The following is a 20,389-nucleotide window of genomic DNA, read 5'->3' as shown; positions in this document are numbered from 1 at the left end:
GCATATTTTTATTAAAAGTAGCTAGCCTGGTTTTTATTTGTTTTTTAATATAAGGTGTTATATATTATATATAAGGTGTCTCTGTGTATAATAACCTTTGTAAGTGCTCAAGTCTCAAAGTTCTTTTTACCATGTTGGTTACCTTGCAAATTGCTGGGAATTCAGAGGGAGAAGGTGATGCCTACAGGATGGGTGTCCTTTACTCCTGAGCCTGCTCAGTGCTGCTCTCTGCATTCCTGCCTGTGGCTAGGGCATGCCTTGGGCTCCTGAGAAGAGCCACACAGCCAGCTTGGCTGTCACCTCGCTGCTGCAGGGCACTGGGGTGGCCTGAATGGAAAGCACCTTAGTGAAACAGCAGGATCACAGGGCTGGAAGGATCCTGGGTCAGCAAGCCCATTTCCCTGATCTTGTAAGTCATTAGTTATTGATCTTTGACTTTTGCTGATCAAGGCCTCTCTCAGCCCTAGGGTTAGGGCTAGGTTTGTTGTTTCATTTACAGCTTTGGAGGATCTCAATTTCTCCTGAAGGATCTAAACGTATGAACTTCACGGTGTCTCTATTCTCCGTTTTTTTTATCCTAAAACAGTGCTGCAAAGTGAGGCATCTTTTTTTTCCAGTCAGCACATCTGTCCTTTAGTGACCCTTGCCATGTGCAGGCCAGGGAAGAAGTCACATCATTGTCATAGTTCCAAGGCTGTTTCCTCAAACTTTTTTCTTCTTGTATAGATATGGGTGTTCTGAACTGAATATCAAGTTCATAAAACAACAGCACCTCACTTAGACTTGAAATGTTTTTGTTAGCATTACAGTAGGACTGAGGAGCATGGTTATAATTAAAATGCCTCCCATAAGTGTGTGGTAACAGAAGGTCTCATCTTCAGAAATACAGAAATGTACAGTCTAATGAGGTAAAATGCTGGAGGAGCAGGGAGCTGGGAGCACAGTAGGGTTAATCAGTGGTACACAGATCACTCATGAAGGAATTGCCCTTCTCTGTTGAGGCACCCCAAATGTTCACTTTCATTTTTCCTGTCATGTTTGTGATCCCCTGCCAGTTCAGGCAGCTGAGATACCCCAGGTGCCACACACAGCAGCTTTGAGTCAGAGGGAAGGCTTCCTTTGAGATGATGGGGAGTTACACTGAGCCTCATTTGCACTTCCAGCTCAGAAGTGATGTTGTGTAAACAGCACATGTAGCTTGCAGATCACCAGTGCAGCTCTTCACAGCCTGGGTTCCTCTTGGAGAAAAAGGAAAGTTTTAAGTGACCCTGTGGTATACACTGGAGCAAGTGTTACAGCTTGGTTTAGTGACTGCCACTGAGTAAACAAGAATAACAATAAGCTGTTTTAGTGATTGCATTATTTAGAGTACCTTAACATTGTGTTGTTGGTGTCACAATTCACAACCAGATGAAGTGGTCAACTCTTTTATTTTAGTCTGGAAAGACCCTCTTAAAGTATCTCTGCTCTGGAAAGAGGTCATTTGTTGCTACTGAGAAACTGTAAGTGATGGCGTGGAGCACCCTGAGAAGCCCATCAGTTAAGCTGGGCTGCTCTTTCTGAGAGAGCATCTAAGCGTTGCCAAAAGCCAAATGATGTTTCAATAAGCAGAAGTTATTGTTATCATCCAGCATCTGCACTGATACCCATAACAGTTGTCTCATTCCCATGGCCCTGGGCAGTTCACAGCCATAACTGGTATAACTAAAGCGTTCAGAAATCATTTTACACTTAGGAGCTGGTACTTGGGACAAGTGCTTCCTGCTCCAGTGTGTCAGGGCTGACTCAAACCTATGAACAAACCAGATCACAAAGCAAGAAATTATGTGTTTTATATGCTTGACCTTGCTAGTCAGTGCTAAAATGAAATTATGCTGATGTTGAAATCTTTCTCTAGGTTATTGTGAGTTGAATTGTTGTGTTAAAATGTGGGGAGGATAGGTTGATTTGCTCTGTATATTAAAATAAATCATGGTTTACCTGGCAAACTTCCTCAAGGAAATGATGGGATCTGGAGGCCTGGCTGAGGGTTCGGATTTGTAACTCAACGAGGTGGAAAATACACGGCCAGACAAGCAGCAGGGACAGCAAAGACCATTGTGTAGGAGGAATGTAAATCACATTGTCTGCAGTGACGTGAGTGTCAGGCTTTGTTGCAGTGGGTTGAGGTTGCTCTGGAGCTGCAGCTCACTCATGCATGGGGATGCCGTGGCTCTGCAAAGGCCATTTCTCCCCTAACCTGATTCTCTGTGTGCACCATAGGTCCAGTGGATGAATACATGCTGCCTTTTGAAGAAGAAATAGGTCAGCACCCATCCCTTGAGGACCTGCAAGAAGTGGTGGTTCACAAGAAGATGCGCCCTGTGTTCAAGGATCACTGGCTAAAACATCCCGTACGTCCCCCCTGCTTAACGGTGGAAAATATTTTCCTGTGTGATGGGAATGAGGGACGTGGTTATGCATTCCCAGAGTTAGAAAGAGTCAGCTCTGGGGAATGAGAGGTTGCTCAACACCTTTGTGCTCTATTTTCCTTTTATCTCTTGTTTTTAGAGGCTAAACAAGCTGAGTAATCAGCTAGTGCTGAATGTGGAGTGTGTGGTGCTTTAGCAGGGCTCCTTTAGTATGGTGAAAGAATGGAAAATAAAGTCCTTTCATTGAAAAAAGAAAACAATCCATACCATTGGAGACACACTGCTCACTAGCCAGATACCACACAAGACTTGGAGCAGTTTGTGGGGGAAAAATTAATTAGATGTGAAAGCAAGCAGACAATGAAGCAAAATGCAGTGTGTGTTTCCCAGAGGTAGTGCATTTCAGGCTCACATTTTTAATAAAAGAGCTGATTTTTTTTAGATTGGGAAGATGAGAGATGATGACATCTCACTGGGCTTCAATAAGAAGTCAAATGCCTCCATTTTGCCCAAACTGCTACAGATTTGGCTAGACTCAGGTGTACTAACTCATTTCCCAGAAGTTAGGGAGTGCTGTGGATTGCAAAAAAAAATGAGTGTTCCGCTTCAAATGAGGGTTCAAATAAGAGCTGTGCTCTTCAAGCACTGTTGAATTCAGCTTTTTTGGGGATGGAAGAGAAGTAATTGCAAACAAAGCAAATGGTTTCATAGTAACTGATACAGTGCTGCCAGCTCTCACAGTTTCATCATGGGAATCTTAATATTTGTTGTCTTGTAAAGCTTCAGCTGCTGAATCTTGGGATTTATTTTGATATTAAAAAAAGCGCTTTTGGGGCTGAATGTGACCAAGCCTTAGAAAGCAGATGCTTAAAAAAAACCTCATGAAAACACATATTTAAAGGAATTTTTGAAGCTTATCTCATGGTAATTGGCATACTGTGAAAAAATACTTGTAAGGTTTTTTAGAGCATTGGCTCTATTGAATGGACCTCTCCACCCTCTGACAAGGTGGTTCTCAGGGTGCCTTAAAGATATAGAAATAAAGCAGTATACTTTCAAGACAATATTACTATAGGAGGTAATATGAAAACTGGTCTTTTATTGGAGGCTTCTAGGGGCAGATATGGAAAAATGCCCACCTCACATGTGGCAAACACAGTTTTATAAGTTTAGCAGATTAACATAATTGACAAGAATCCCCAGTTAGAAACACAGGTGTTGAGGTAATTGGTTCAAACTTTTCTGGAGCCCCCCATTGGTACTAACTGTACTTTGTTTATGTCTTGGGAGGGTAGCTCGTCCTTGGTTCCCAGGAAAAGTCAAGTTAGGATAGAAGCCTTTGGAATGTGCTTTGTCTTTCTGCCTATCAGGGCAGGAAAAATACTGGAGCTAGCTAGGATCTATGTAACTATACAACAATAGTCTACAGAGCTATCGATGTACATGCAGGAAATACCAAAGCACCGATGGTGTTGGTGTCCCCCAGAGCAGGAGACGTTGCTGAAGGTGTTTTCTCCCCGTTGCTGTCCGCAGGGCCTGGCGCAGCTCTGCGTGACCATCGAAGAGTGCTGGGACCACGACGCGGAGGCGCGGCTCTCGGCGGGCTGCGTCGAGGAGCGCATCGCGCAGATCCGCAAATCCGTCAACGGCACTACCTCGGACTGCCTCGTCTCCATCGTGACGTCCGTCACCAACGTGGACTTGCCACCCAAAGAGTCTAGTATCTGAGTCCTGGGTCCTGGTTCACTTTTGTCTTTCCAGACTCAGCGGATTTAAAAAAAACAAAAAAACAACAAGGAAAAGAGTTAAAAAAAAAAGTACAAAAAAAACAAAATCACAAAAATTCAACAAACCCATGAATGCAGCTGCTATTTTATCTTGACTTTTTATTATTATTGTTATTATTATTATTATTATTTTTTTGGATTGGATCAATTTTACCAGCACATTGCTCTACTGTATTAAAAAAATGGACATTTCAGCAAGCATTCAGGTGCCGACTAATGAATGCAGAAAAGGTGCAGGTACCTCAGAACCTCAACAAACTCACTTCAGTTGTTTTTATTTTATTCAGTTTTCTGGGTTTCTCTTTATCAGTCTGTCTTCTGAGCGGAGCATCTGTGACATAAAGCTTACATGACATAAAGGAAAACCACCTACCACCTTCGAAACGCAATGCTGCAAACTGTGGAGGAAACTTAAGACTGTTATGTAAAGAATACACCTTCCTCAAAAGCATTTTTCCCCATTTTGGTTTTGGGTTCAGTTTCTTTTTTATTTTTTTTAAATTTTTTTTTTGGAAGTGAGCTTCAGAAAAAAACAGCAGATGTGTCTTTTACGGATCTAACGGGTGTCATTGTAACATGGGAAAAAAAAAAGTAACTGGGCAGAGAATGTTAATTCTTGATGGTATAATTGAAGGGGGGAGCGTAGAATAGGGGTGGGGAGAGTGACGTTGGACTTGGCAGCATTTGGGGAAACATCATTTGCTATGGAGCTACTTCTCAGGTAACCTTTAGAGGAGGGGAAGGACATTTCTGGGCAGAGTATTTACGGCTGCAGCGTATGGAGAAAGCGGAGTTAAAGAGGCAGTGGTTGGAAGACAGGCACTTGTTTCTTCCTCCAGAGTCTGGGTTTGGGTAGTAAAAGAACAAAGCAGGACTATAACTTTTATTTTTCTATTCCAGGTAGTAGTAGGAAGGATGCTTTTAAGCAATGTCATCGGGACAGTCGGGGAAGTGTGATTTCAGAAGCACTTTGGTAAAATACTGGAAGATGAGAAAATTTTTGCATCTCGTTTTAAGTGTGAGTCAGTTGAGAAAAATTTGCCTTAGGTTGATTATCTCTCAGCCCAAGCTAATGGTGCAGATGGTGGATAGAGGAAAAGGGTGAAAACTGGTTATATCAATTTTTTTTTCTTTATTAATTTGGGATTGGGGGAGTGAATGGTGGCAGCTGGCTCCTGTGGCATCTGAGGAGCCTGGGAGCTGCCTGGCTGCAGGGAGCTGAGGCAGCTCAGCAGCATCAGTGATTCCCACAGCAGCTCTCCCACTGGTTTCTTTGACGCTGCTTTCTCCTTACTCTGTGATGAAACTCTTTTGTCTTAAAGTGGTGCATATTCAAAAATACCGTTACTCTTATTATGCCATAAACTCGCTCTAGTCAGTGAATGTTCCTAATGCTGCTGATTCAACATTGAAATATTTTTTTAATTTGCAAAACATGCAATGTTTAAAAAAATAAAAAACTTAAAAAAAAAAAAAACAACAACCAAACACAAAACATACACACACACGTTACGTGGCTTCCGAGGTTTAAACTGAAAAAAAAATTAAAAAACTTCATGACCACAGACCACCTCAAACCAGAAATACCTCAGAATTTTCTACTTGTATGAGTTTTATTATATATTTTGTTAGTTGTGTTGTCTTGTAGTAAGTATATTTTAATGTAAGTTGGCTTTTATGACAAGGGAGTTTTAAAAAAAGAAAAAAAAGAAAAAAAGTTCCAAAATCTTTTAGGAAGTGCTACCATTTTTTTGTTGTTTTGTTTAATAAAGCACCATTGTAAATAACTGTATACAGTTGTAGAATAACTGCCTATATAAGGTACCTGGGCATTATTCACTCTTATTTGTGAAGGCTGTTTCCATTCTGTGTTTTTTGTTGGTTCTTTTTTTTTTTTTTCTTTTTTGGGTCTGTTTTAGTGAAAGGACAGTACATCTTTTTTTTCTTCTTCTTTTCATTTAATTTTTTTATTTTATTTTTATTTTTTACTTTGAATATAACATTAATTCTGTGTCTTGCTAGACTGACAAAGTTATGTCCATTGGATGGCCAGATCTTCTAAATTTTTCTTTGTGTTAAGCCAAAATGCAGTCCTAAACTAATCACCCTGTAATGGAAATGTAGAAAGTCTATATTATATATAAATTAATTGGACTTCTCTCCACTGCCAAATTTTCAGTGTGCACCCTTGCACAGACACAATTTATTAAGCAAATGAAACTGCTAATTGGAGAAAATATTAAAAAAAAATTGAAATATATTTCTTGAAAAGTATAGCTTTAAAACCTAGAGGTCACAAAAGAGGACATGGTCCTTTATCTTGAAGAGACATTAAGAGAATTGCCTTAATTTGTCTATCTGAATAAAGTCTTAACCTATTCTTTCAAGTTACTGAATGTATATTGCATATTAGTGTGTACACACATGTAACTGTGTTTCCGTGTGTAGGTTTGAAAGTTTCTGTTTCTTGATGTGCTTCTGTTGAGAAAACCTTGACAAAACCAGACAGAACGATACCATTTTGACCCAGCCGGTGTCCCCGGTGGCCGTTGGCACCTTTGGGCCTGATGCTGCAACATACCTATGCTTAGCATTGAGGGTGTAGGTAGCTCTTCTGGTGTCATGACATTAGGCACTCACTTAATGTTAAGTGTGGTTGTAAATGTTTGCAGGATCAGTATTTTTCATGTTTAATACATTTCTGCACTGAGATTTATATGAAAATGTGACTATGTTTTAGAAGTGAAGTGATGTAAGGGTTGGGGTGGAGCGTAGAGCAGTTAAGACTGAGTGAATACTTGTTTCGAGGTGGGCTTGCTCCCTTTTCCCTGGGAATGGGAGCCAGTTCCTATTGCTGCAGAAAGAAAAAAAGCTGTACTGTCTTTTAACTGTTAATATCTGTTTGCTCTTCTGGATTTTTTCCTTCAGCATTACGTATTATAGCTAAAACAGGCTCATTACAGCAGTTGCTTTTTTATCCTGATTTCTTTAAGAAGCTTTAAAGTATTTATTGAAAGTGCCATATTATTTTAATAGCCTATTAAGCAGTGTCTGAAATCTTCTCTTTTGAGAAAGCATAAACACAAATTCTCACATGTAGCTTATCTTACTGCGGGGAACTGCACGACCGTACAAACCTTGACCGAACGTTGATTGTAAAGTGCTACATCTTCCTGGTGTAATGGTTCCTTATAGATCATCTTGTCAGTAGGATTCAGAAACTGATTTGAAAAAGAATTTCCAAATTGGGTGTGCGCTGGGTAACAAGTTTTATATGTATGTAGGTACGTGTGTCTTGCTATTGCAGCATAGAAGGAAATCCTGAACTTTTAATTTGTACCAATTTGGATAAAGCTGTTTTTTAAACTTGTATTTATTTATTTTATTAACAAAGACAAGCTCTGATTAATTTGTCAGTCTTTCAACAGCTGAGCTGTCAAGCAAGTGGTTTTCTCACCTCTAATCCATTTGAACTCTCATTGAGAACATGATTTTGGTTCTGTTTGGTACTGCAGAGCCTTTTTCCAAGTCAGGAATTGGGCACATCCATAGGTGTAGCTGTCATATGCAACTGCAGATCTTTTCCTCCTAACACTCCCTTGAATATGACAGTGACAACACCTCATGTTACTTCCCAAGTGCTAAATTTCACTTCCCATTCAGACTTAGAGGAAGCAGTTCTTCAAAATTTGACTGCAGAATTTTATTGGTCACCTCCCTCTCTCATAAGGAAGTTCTCAGGTGAATATTAACACTGAATATCCTGAGTGACAGTTCTCCTTGATTTTAGGAGCCAGGATTCCCCATCTTTCTGGTCTAACTCCCTTTTGTGGATTCATTGCACTGGCTGGGCTGGTTTCCTAAGTGCAGAAAATTTGAGTTCACATTTTTAAACTGGAAGAACCACAGGAACTAAAACTGGGGTGTTTTTTTGAGATGGTAGAGCTGATGAAATTGAAACAATACAGCAAGGCTGGAAATTGTATATGGCTTATATTGAAATATACATGCAGCCTAACCATCAGTTAAGCAGTACCAGGACTGTTCTTTGTGGTTAAGGATTTTAGCTGGTCCCAGTCATTAAGAAATCTCTGTTTAAGACAAAAAAACCCACCACTTTTTATTCTGCCTTGTTCTTTAGCAGAAATTCTCTTGCAGAATATGTGCTAGACAGTTACACCCATGAAAGTGCCCAGGTCTTTGCTTTGAAGAGAAGCTCTGTGAGTGCCCCCCAGTAACTCCCCTGCATTTTCCTTGGGTCTCCTGACTCCCTGCTGCTCCCACTTGAAGTCAGTGGTTTCAGTGAAAGCAGATATTTGCAGGCAGGGTCAGGCCTGGCGTTAGGAATCCCGATCCCCTGTAACATCGCAGCACTAAAACCGGGGAACATGAGTTTTGTTCCTCTTGTACGACTTTCTAGGCAGACTGTCAGAGCTTGCCCTGTTTTGCAGGGAAAAGGTCTGGTTTCACTTAGCAAGGAAGGAACTGGTACTGCAGAGGAAGGTGCTGGGTGATAAGGTGTGACAGTGCTGTTGCTGCAGTCCTCTTCAAGCCACACTCCGCTTGGGAAGTTGTTAAGCAGGAAGTGTCCCGCAAACTTCTGTCACTTTTACATACAGGATATTGTTTGGTAACATTGTAAATAAAATAGACTATATAATAGAGGAAAATAAGGACATTTTGACTTTTTTACTTTTGGAAAAATATATATATATTTTAGTTACATATACAAACAAAAATTCTACATTGTGTGAGAATTCTTTTATACCACAAATTATTTTTGTAATGTCTAATATGTTTCTGCAGGGAAAAGGGAGAAAGGTCTGTATATGCACAGCAAATAAATAAAGAAATATATATATAATGTTTAAATTAAGTGTGCACTACATCAGAGTCTAGAGGATAGAACAAGTGTAGCCTGAAAACAGTTTGAGGAGCAAGTTTGGATGTACTTGGACATGCTTTGAGGACGGCACTGAGTGTATGGTTAGGTTATCTTGCATGTCACATCCCTTCTGCTAAAGATGCTTATTGCTTTTCTGCGGCCATCTTCAGTTAACCCGGGAGGAGTTTTTTCATGTGTTCATGCAAGTGTCCATGTGTGGGCAGTGTGTCTTTTGGCATATGCTGTGGTGCTGCAGTGAGTTGTGAAGTCAGGGTGGTAAGAGTTTACCGAGGCCAAACAGCCGGGCTGGTGTCGCTCGCTGCCGTATCCGTTCATAGCAGCTGTGTCTGCTGCACTGACAATATGATCTGTAAGGAGCTGTTGCCAGTGGAGTCCTGATAAAACCAATTCCTAGAAATTCCTTCTCTCTGAAGTGACACAACTAATCAGGCTTCAACCAGAACACACAGATATGTGCTCTGTGTTCCCAAAATCAGATTTAATAGTCTGTGTTAGAGGCACTAAAGAAAAGGAGCACTGTCATGTCCAAAGTCCTGCTAAGAGAAACAGCTTTCCAAACCTGTGTAACAATGCAAGGTATTCTAAAAGTACTAAAGAAAAAAAAAAATGGGGGCAGGGGGAAGGTTAACTTAATTTTTTGTTTGACTTAAAATTCACTCCAGTCTTTTTAGTCCTCTCAGCTGCGATAGCACAGTGTCAGTGGGTGAGAGGTCCTGAAGAAAGCTTTACACCAAACAACTCAGGGCACTGCCTTGGAGCTGGCTTGACAGTGTGCCTTTTGCAATTAGTGCTCACTAATTCAAGCAGGCTCCTGCAATTACCGAGTTCCTCAGCCGTGTTCTGGTGAAGTCCTGGCTTTGTGGAAACCAGGGAGACAGTTTCCATTCAATCCTGTGTGACCATGAGAGTGTGTGTGTGTTCCTGGAACACTTTCTAAGCACACCTGGTCGCTTCTTTACATGGGACTTTCTTTTTCATGACTCGTTTTAGGGTGATGCTCAGTTCCCTGACTGAAGTAGTAGCCTATGGAATAAGCAGCAATGCCTTTTGTCAGGACACTTCCACAGAGAGAGATCATACTTGTGTTATGTCCATCTAGCTATTCTGAAATGTAATGCTGTTCTGTTGTGCCTTTATTTTTCCATGTAAAAGCAACTGCTGTAAGCTTTCTTTCTCTTTTACTATTTTTTTTTAAATTTCTGTCTGAAAAAAACACTTTTCATTGCCCAGCTGTCATTTCTGGATGCAGTCTGTGATCCAGGTATTTCAAGAACCAATTACCTCAAACCTCATGTTAAACAGTATTGCTATCTGGATTCTCCTTGATACTACAATATTGTAACATACACAAACAGGAACCTTGCTCTATATGGGTGTTTATATATATGTATCATATACATACATACATGTATATATATGATATATATATGTAAATGGAAAGTGATCCCCAAGGACTGAAGGAAAGAAACAAAACTTATTTTGTATTCCAACATTGAAACCAAAAGGGCTTTTCTGAAGCTCTATAATGGCATTGTGCTGGATATCTAGAATGAAGAAGTGTTTTCTGCAAAGTGCTTCCTTGATTAGCCTTTTATTTCAGTATTTTAATGGGGCAGATGATGTGAATAAAACACCTCTTCTGCATTTTTGGTCCATTTTGAAGCAGAAGCCTCTTAATCTTTCCAGTTGTTAAAAAACCCCTGAAAACTCAGTTTATAACATTCCAATAAGGTTGGTATTGCAAAACTCAAACATGTTCTAGGAAAATTTCATAGTTTGTGTTTTTGTGACAATGAAGGCCACACTTCATTCATTTTTCCAGTGTTTTGAGGAACTGAAATTTAACCGGTAACCATCCTAGTCAATTAAAATCCTAATTCAGTAGTCACTGGCATCTCTGCATTGCCACCTCTGTTAAAGCACCAAAATAAACTCCAAAAACAACTGAAACCAAAAATCCAAGCATGACAGAGGAGGAGGAGATTGGAGCATCTCATAGCTTTGGAAAGTGGACTTAGCAACTTTTTGGATAACAAAATATATGTTGGCAAGAGCTAGAACCTGTCTGCCCCTTTCATTTTCCAAATACCTACTCCCAAGAACCTACACATAAAATCAGACCTTCAACTACAGCAACTTCTTAAAGAGAATTATGTTCAGGCTATATTTTGGGGAGAAAAATAAAAGTTGGACAGTTTTTTAAATTACCATTTTATGTGTTCCCCTCCCAAACGTCTGTTTTTTAAAAAAAATGTATCCATGCAGTTGATACAATATTAGTCTGTATTTTACTTGGACAGCATAGTAGCTTTCCTGTCTAAATACTAATGAATTTGCTATTACTAGTAATCCATTTAATTACTGGTAATGAATGGATAGTAATTAATTTACTGCTATTAAAGGAAGAGAAAAAGATATTTCCCTTTCCCCATTTTTTTCTTGACTGCCTAATGTTTCTATGGCTATTGATGGTTGATGATTATTATCTTTGGTAAATCCAAGTACTAAAATCTCCCAGAAGGAGGTATTTTGCAATACTGCTGGCCTTCCAATGGAACAACTATGATGCAAACATCAATCTCGTAGTGGATGAGGATTGAAGGAAGTGGTTACTGCAAACTAAGTAACATTTTTGGCCTCAATTCTATGCCATAAGCCCGCACAATGCCATTGTCAATCTGTTCTATCTGCTTATGAATCTGCATGATCCTCATGATAGAGTTGAAAGCCTGATCTTTCACCTGTTAATATTTTCACATTTGTCCTTAAGTTTGACAAATTTTGTACTGTAAAGTTGACTTAAGTACAGTTTGATGTCAATTCTTGTGGAAAGAGCTTTCTGCATGTAACATTAGATGCATACAGTTAAACAACACAGCATAGTACAAAAACTCACAAGAAAATGTTTTGGCACCAGCAGGAAGAAATCTCACCCTAACCATTTGTCATTTTAAAACCATCCTATTGTAAGTTTTACCAGCTACTTCTAAATTTGTGCTTTATTTAAAGAAATAAAATAAAAATCCTAAGACTTGTCTAGCGTAGTGAAATATGTGTATATCGGTTTTAGGATAAATAGCTAAGTCTTATTACGCTGTGTTACTTAACTTGTATATATAGAGTATACATAAGAGTTTGCAGTAACCTGTTTCTCCAGGATTTCCAGTTGGAATGGATTTAAACTCGAACTATGAGATTAAATGATTTAGAAGATTGCAGAATAAACTGAGTGTAAATTACAGGAAGCTCTATCAGATGGTGAAATAATTTTTAAAGAGTCTTTTGGTCCTTGGCTCAAATTCACTAAGTACTGTTTGTATACCAAGATATGTGAAATGTAAATGTTGTAGGTTATATTTCACTCTTGTAGCTATAAAAATGTAGAACAGAGATAGCTTGTACTACTGAGTTAACAAAAGTTATACTAAAGTATCCTGTTAAAGAAAAAAGTATAGAGAGTTAAGCTCGTTGCTGTAACCCCTTTTGGATTGAAGTGTGCTGATTTTTTATATATGTACATTTTATATATATATATTCTGCAGAAGTATACATATATAAAATGTATGTATAAAATGGCCTAATGCAGACATCCATTGTATTGCAGTTATGAAATGAAGACATTTTGGAAAGAACATTGTATCATAGTTCATGAATTTGCAGTGGATCTTTGTTCCTTTTTACTGTGGTATTTTAGAAATGAGTCTCAAGTTTGAAATTAGATCTGCCAAGTTGGAGTTTTGCTGCTTCAGCTTTGCACTGGGTGTCTGAATAAACCAGTATGAATGTAGTATTTGCCCTGTGTGAAGCAGCTACACCCCAACAGATAGGAGGAAAAAAACCTAGAAAGAACTATTTCAAGTTTATCTTTTTGTATATGAAAATAAACAGTAAATTACAAATAACTGTTTCCCTTGTTGGTGTGACATTAAAACTCATTGTTATTTTATTGTCTTTGGCATCTAGCTGGAGGATTTCCTTCTTTGTAGATGAATGTTTTTGGTGTTTCAATGGCATTTCTGCCATCCAAAATCCCTAAAAAGTCCCCACAGAGGCATAGCTGAGGCCTGCCTCTTCTACCTATCACTTGCAAACAGTTCCAGAGAGAAGTGGGAGCTATCTCAAATTCACAGAATTGTAGAATGGCTAGGGTTGGAAGAGACTTTAAAGATCATCCAGTTCCAACTCTCCTGCTAAGAGACACCTTACATTAAACCAGGTTGCTCCAAGCCCTGTTCTGCCTGGCATTGAACACCTCCAGAGAGGGGACAGCCACAACATGTCTGGGCAACCTCTGTCCCACTATTATTATTATTAAACTGCTTAATATTAAATTGCCCTTTTGAGTGTGTTGCCCCTTGTACCACAGTGGTAATGCCACTTATCACTTCTAGCAAAGAGCTGTTCACACAGGGCAGTATCTGCACGCAAGGCTGTATCAAGACAGTCCAGCCACGTAGCTGCAACTGCCAGAAGCCAAAGGCAGGGGAACTTGACCAGGAAAATGAAAAAAAAAAACAATAAAAAAAAAAATGTCTGAGTTCCCCGTACTCATAGCACCACTCCCAGGTCTGTAATCCTCACATGAGGTGTGAAGATGCCCTCAGCCACATGCTGAAGCATGGCCAGACCTCTTCGGGAGATCTACCTGCAGTAAAGTGATGGTGGGGCCACAAAATCCTTATATTCTGGTGTTTGCCTATGCTGAACTGATATTTTCTTTCAGAAAATTGCCTCTGGCCTCATGCTGGGTTGTAAATGCTTAGTATGGATGGATATGAAGCAAATATGGACATAAGCAGGCACTTGAGAGGGAAAAATAGAAATAATCGGGCTGGTGGTTTTCCTGAAAAGAAGCCCATGTAACATCACCCTACAGGAACTAAAGCCAACCCCATAGCACAATGTTTGTGTTTGGCCTGGAGAAGATACGGTTCTGGTGAGACCTTCTGATGACCTCCCAGTCCCTAAAGGGGTACTTGCAAGAAAGACGAGGACAAACATTCTAACAGGGCCATCAGCCAAATACATATTCGTAAGCGATCATACATATTCAAACTTTTCCTTAAATATCCCTGGCCCCTCCCAAAGTCTGGCAGTTGACGACTCTTTGCCGTCCGCCGGTGGGGACAGTTTTGGCACTTGGTTGAAGCTGAGGTGTTCCCACGCCAAGGCCCCGGCGAGGCTTCCGCCATGCCCGGCTGCCCCACGCGAGGGGCGCCCTCCCTTCCTCCCTCCACACGGCGAGCAGGGTGGCAACGATGCAGCCAGGAGGAGATAAGATTAAAGGGAGAACAAGAAGGGATCCAAAACCGACCTACAACAACGTCAAAAAGAACTTTAAACCTTAATAAAACTTCTTTTAACACACATTACATCCATTCCTCTTCTGCGAGAGCTAATCACCACACCACCCATCCCACGGCATAACAGGGACAGTTTAGCCACTATAGTCCCTATAGTCCCCGTGAGGGAACTCACTTTATTTTTCCACTCTTTATTTTGCTCACTTTATTTTTCCACATTTACTTTTAGCTATCGGTAAAACCCCGCCGGGCTCATCCCCTCACGCGGTGTGCCCGCACTGAGGCGATGCTGCCACTGCTCCCTCAGGGCTGTGCCGAGCGGGGGCGCTGAGGGGCCGGGGCCGGGACCGCGCCCTCCCCTTCCCTTCCCTCCCCTCCCAGCCGCCATGGCGGCCTTCCCCCGCCACCGCCGCTTTCTCGGCGGCTTCATCTGCGGGGCCGCGGCCGGGGCCGCTGCATCCTGCTGGGCTACGTGGCGGCTCCTCCGCAGCCAGAGCCAGCCGGAGCCGAGCCCCGGGGGGACCCGGGCAGAGGGTAAGAGCCGCGGGTAGTGGGGACGCTGCGAGCCGCGGCCCGGCGATGCGGGAGCGGCCGGCTCAGCGCGGCCCCGTGTCCCGCAGCCCCGCTCTCCACAGCCGCTTCTGTCCCTAAACTCTCTCCTCCCCCTCAGAAAAGCCTTTTCCCTCCTTCTCCCATTCCCGGAATGCCCAAATACTGCCGGGAGATCGTGGGGGTCCCCTAGTACCTGGGCCGAGCTGAGTGGGGGAGGAGGTTATTTGGGGATGCTGGGCTGTAGCTTGTAATTAAAAGCGCTTCCCTTTGCACCTGCTCACGGCAGAGTGTTGGTGGCAGGAGAATGTGTATTTAGTTTTAAACACACATTTCGAGTCAGACCATAACTAAATTTTAGCTGTTGCTGCCCTGGACGAGCCGAGTCTCGTTTATCAAGTCTGGGGTCTGGTGGGATTCAGGTGTGGGGAGAGATGTTTGGGGCACTTGAGAGAGTGAATGGTTTTCTCCGCAGCCTCAAGGCTTTAAAAGTACCGGATTGTTGGAAAGCGGAGGAAGAATGGCTCTAAAAACACGAGTTGCTGGTGGACAGATGGCTGGAGAATGAACAAGACAGTAAGATGGGAGTAAATATTCTTCAATGAGAAGAAGTTATTGCTTGGGAAAAAAGTGAAAATTCAGTGCAGCTTTCATTCATTCAGCAGACTATAAGTGTTCCCAGTGAGGGAAAGACTTGCTTGTGCCCAGCTTGTAAATCTCAGTTTGTGAGGAATTTGATTTCCAGCTCCAAAGGGTGGAATGTGTATGTTGATCTCCTGTGTCTGTAAATCCTTGTTGCCTGATTTGTCCCTAAACATCTGAGAGCTTTTCTTTGGTAGAAAGAAAATACCTGATAGCTTTTCTTCTGCTTTCTGTAGGCATTGGAGTAGATAGATGAGTTAGTCCTAGAGCTGAGATCCTCATGTTAAAACATGATGAGAACCTCAGCCATTTTGGCAGATGAAAGTTTCACTGGATAACCATCTTAATATTTTTTAGGTCTTAATTGTGGCTGTAACCTTAAGTAATTCTGTATACCGTAGATTTACACTCCCTGAGTTTTGTTTGTTTTTTTTTTATTTTATTTTTACTCTTCAGTTTATGATCACATTTCATCTTTGGGTGGTTTTCTGTTTATTTTTTCCTTAGAACCAATAGAAGAGGCTCTGCTGGAAAGATACGGATTTCCTGAGGCTGGAACAGAGACCAGATGTTACACAAATCATGCACTGTCTTATGACCAGGCAAAACGGGTGCCTAGATGGGTGATTGAACACATTTCAAAACAAAAGATGCTGGGTAGGTAGGTGTTTATTTCCTTACATTTGTGATGCTCTGAATGGCCTTTGCTGCTTACACAAGGTGGACCCTGGAGCAGTCAGGGAGAAAAGTCCTATAGTGATCTCTGGGAGGGAAGCTCAACTTACCTTTTCATAACATGAATGGAAAGAAGATGAAACAATGAAAATTATCTTTTCCTTACTTGATTTGGATCTGCAGAGTTGTTTGAGTGCATTAAAATGGCTCCTGCTTCCTTAGTGGAGTTAGTTCTGAGGTCTAGTTTATGGCAGTGGAGTCAATGCCAGTGGTAGCCAGAGCTTTTAATACACAGATCTTGGAGATTTACTCAAAATGGTAGGAAAATATCCGTTTCTGAGGTAAAAACTGAGCAGAGGGTATCAACAATTATTCAGAGCTAGATATTACATTACCTCCTCACTGCAGCCATTATTTACTCTGATACAGTTCTCATACTCTCTCTGCTGTTCTTTATGCAAGACAGAGGCACAGTAATTTTTTGCTGTCAGTGGTGAATGAAATATGAGTGGTATACAGTCATTGTAAATTAAATTTATAGCATTAGTTCAGTTTTTATAAGGCAGATTATTAGTAACGGAGGTAACCATGTAATTGTAAAATGTTTTATGGAAGCAATAGCCCTCCAAATATATCTTAATCGCTGTCTTCAAATTACCATTCAAAATTAAAAGCAAGATCCTGAAAACATTATGACCAGCCCCTAAGTAGCATCATTGATTCCACTTCTTTCTGAGAAGAAAACAGTAATTTCAGGGTTACTTTCAAGTGGGCCATAACAGCTGAATTGTTCAAATGTTTTCCAAATAATCAGTTATAACTAAGCTGCAAGCTGAAATTAAGCATCTTGAGGCATTCAGTTCTGATTTATGTCTGTAACTACTGAAACTGAGATTTGAAGCAGACATGTCTTGTTTGGGGAAGACTGAAAATTCATGATGCAAAACCCCATATATTTTGTTGGTAAATAATAACTTAAATATTTAAAACACATGTCAGAAAGAAATAAGCATTACCTGTAAACGAGATACACAGAATTCAGATTAATGTACTAAATCCTTAAGCATGGGTCATCTGGCAAGATATGACAGAATTAGATCTTTTTGTCTTGTGATTTTGATGGTTTCATGATAATCTGACCATTTAGTGTGCTGTTCTTCAGGTGATGCAGATCGAAGGCATTGTAAATTCAGACCAGACCCCAACATCCCTCTGATGTTCAGTGCTGTCAATGAAGACTACCTGGGCAGTGGATGGTCACGAGGACACATGGCACCAGCAGGAGATAACAAATTTTCAACAGTAGGACTTTTTTTCTCCCATCTTTTTAATTTGTGTTTCTCAGTTGGAAAGGGTCAAAAGAGCCTTAGAAGTAATGTGCAAAAACTCCTTTTGCAGTTTGTTTTGAGGTGGAACATGATGTCATTATTGATGCACAGAGCTGGATTTGGAGTTACAAGGTCTGTTCCTGACTGAGCAGTGTAGGATGCTCTCACAGTCTGCTTCAGGCATCTAAATCAGGTGCATGTTCTGATGACATACCTCTCTTCATTAAATCACACCTACATCAGCTTGTTTGGCAGAGATGATGTCTTGAGCAGTGTGGTGTTAAGCAAGTCTTCTCAGCCTCTTGCATGTCACATTGTCTACCTGTGAAATGAAGATGGTAACCTTCAGCAAGAAACCCCAGAAAGTCTTCAAAGCTCAGTTGAAGGGAGACAGGGACAGTGATGTCATCGTGACCAGCAGCTGCTGAGATATTTAAGGCTAGATTGGGCTAAGCAAAGATGCTGTTAAGTACTGTTCTGTATTGGCAAGGGGATTGCCTGGATGATTTAAAAGGCTTTTTCTTTTCTTGTAGTGTGTATGAGGTAAATTAGACCCTTTTGCCATAGTTCTTTCAGTCTATAAAATGTCTTCACCTGCCATTTATTCAAGCTGTAAGAGAAGCATGCCTTAATGCCTTGGCTGACTTACAAAGCAGCCTTGAATTTATTGGATCCTCTTCTGAAATGTGCCTAATGCAGCAATTTGTTAATTAAGAAGCAGTTTGAATTTGTATTTCTCCGGGCAGATAGTATTCAGTGGGGTGGAGGGACAGCACAGTGGCATGTGGTAAATGAAAGAATCAGTTTTATTTCTATTGGAAGTGCCTTTGTTATTATTTATTTGTGTCATCTGGGGAATTTTTGCTGGTGAGCTCCCTGTGCACAGAAATCCTGGGACCTGGCTTGAAATGCAGTGAGGTGATACAGTCTTTCAAATACAGGATTGTAAGAATTGAATTCACAGTCTAATTAGTGGAGGTAGTGTTTGCTCATTATCCTAAGGAGTTCTGTCAGTCCCATCACTTTGCAATAGTAGTATGTAAAAAATACTGACATCTACAGGATCTGTGAAAATTCTGGATTAAGGTCTTGGATTTTTTCTCTCTGTATTTCCCTTGCATATTGTCTAGTGTTTCAGCACCAACCAGGTCCTTCACCTCTGGAGGTATGGGAGCTTCTGTTCTGAGATGTTTATGGCACTTCTACAAGATGAAATTAAGCAGATATATGGATGTTTGACCATTATGGTCTCATAAATCATTTCATTGCCTATACGTTATGTATGTGTAAAATATTGATGGGTATATCTAATAAAACTTTTTCTTGTAAAGGAAAGAAAAAGTTAGCCATTAAGCAGTCAAATAAGTGAAAAGCATGCTTGAAAGTGCCCTTCCCATTCAAAATGAAAAATGAGTAGTTGCTTTCAAAGACATTACCAAACTGATGCTGGGTGATAGTAATTTCTGTGCCTCTAGAATTGGACATTCTTGTGCTGTTTATGACAGGAAAAAAACAGTAGATAACTTTGCATGGTTTTACCTCAACTGTGCACCTTTTAATCGAAAATAATTTTGTAGGTGTTCTGATTTAGGTTTTATTTGATTTTCTGTGTTAACAGATGTATAAACTAAACTAGAAATGGGATTCTGATCCACAGACTGCTAAAATGTGTCTTCAGCTCATGAATGTTTCAGTGAAATGTCATTATTTTCTTTCTCTATGCAGAGAGCTATGGCTGAAACGTTTTATCTGTCTAACATTGTGCCTCAGAATTACGAAAATAATGCTGGATTTTGGAACAGGTGAGAAATTACTTGTGAGGAAACTAAGTGGAAAATAGCAGGCAGCAGCATAAATCAAAAATACTTTACTTTCAATGGTTCTTCACATCCAGGTGTTTAAGAGCAGTTTATCTGTAGAGGTCATAGGAGCTTTCTCTGAAATGGAGGGCAGCTCAAGTCCTCTCAGTGAAGTAGCAGTATAACAACTACTTTAGTTCTTTATTCAGTCAAACCATTGAGGACTTCTCTTTAAAACAGACAAAATTATGTCTTCTGTCTGATGTGGGGTAAAAGTACCAGGCTTAACTGTCCTTAAGGAAGTTCTGGCAGAAGCGAGGAGAGGGTTTAGATCTTCCTCAAAGAAGCACTTGCAGTGTGAGAGTTTTCCCAGGTCTGTGTGTGGATGTTGGTTCCCTTTGAATCGGAGAACTGAGCGCTCCCCACTGAGCTGTCACTACTTCAGGTCTGAGGTGTTCCTTCAGGTCCTGGCTCCCAAAGAGCAGTCAGGCAGGATCTCTGTCACTTGCAAGTGCTGACTGGATCGACTTTGAGGTGGAGTGGTTGTTAAATTTAAACTTGCTTCATGTAAGATTTTTATTCTTCCCTTCCTTTGAGCAGAGAATATAGTAAAAGTAGCATTCATCTGGTGCTTCTTGCATAGACTTACAGAATGTGAAGGCTCAGAAACAGGAGGGGAAAATGATAGATTTCTCAAGGTTCACTCAAGGGAAGGTCAGCAAAATTATATACAGTGTTGTAATAAATGTCCATCAAAACTGCATCATCGCTCATTTGAGCACTGCTTTCTTGTTTTACAAGAACGTGTGTAAAATCAGATGAGCCATTCAGTAAGGTTTTATAGACAAATAAAGTGCCATAACATTTTAAGAGGGTTTTTTTCTTATTTTAATAACTCAAGTGTTTGAGCATAAATTTTCCTTATACCAGAACCAGGCATTTGTACCAATTGAAGGTAGGGAAACCCTCTATGTTTCCCTTAAGCAGGA

The 20,389-nt window shown here is 40.6% G+C and overlaps 2 protein-coding genes across 3 annotated transcripts in view; both read left to right on the top strand.

Annotated features, from left to right (window-relative positions):
* Window positions 1–13,006, top strand: part of ACVR2B (activin A receptor type 2B) — a 103,724-nt gene extending 90,718 nt beyond the window's left edge. For both annotated transcript variants that reach the window (XM_015619911.2, XM_015619912.1), the window contains exons 10-11: window positions 2,263–2,393; window positions 3,945–13,006. In XM_015619911.2, the coding sequence (XP_015475397.1) occupies window positions 2,263–2,393; window positions 3,945–4,139 (326 nt within the window). In that variant the 3' untranslated portion in view covers window positions 4,140–13,006. The remainder of the gene's footprint in view (window positions 1–2,262; window positions 2,394–3,944) is intronic.
* Window positions 13,007–14,771: 1,765 nt separating this feature from the next.
* EXOG (exo/endonuclease G) overlaps window positions 14,772–20,389 on the top strand; it is a 20,956-nt gene continuing 15,338 nt past the window's right edge. Inside the window, exons 1-4 of the mRNA XM_015619710.3 lie at window positions 14,772–14,941; window positions 16,106–16,255; window positions 17,436–17,575; window positions 19,327–19,403. Of these exons, the coding sequence (XP_015475196.1) occupies window positions 14,794–14,941; window positions 16,106–16,255; window positions 17,436–17,575; window positions 19,327–19,403 (515 nt within the window). The 5' untranslated portion in view covers window positions 14,772–14,793. The remainder of the gene's footprint in view (window positions 14,942–16,105; window positions 16,256–17,435; window positions 17,576–19,326; window positions 19,404–20,389) is intronic.

This window comes from Parus major, chromosome 2, assembly GCF_001522545.3.
Source record: "Parus major isolate Abel chromosome 2, Parus_major1.1, whole genome shotgun sequence".
NCBI classification, from domain to species: Eukaryota; Metazoa; Chordata; class Aves; order Passeriformes; family Paridae; genus Parus; species Parus major.
The sequence above is the reverse complement of the archived record's forward strand: the minus strand, read 5'-3'. Positions and strand labels throughout refer to the sequence as shown.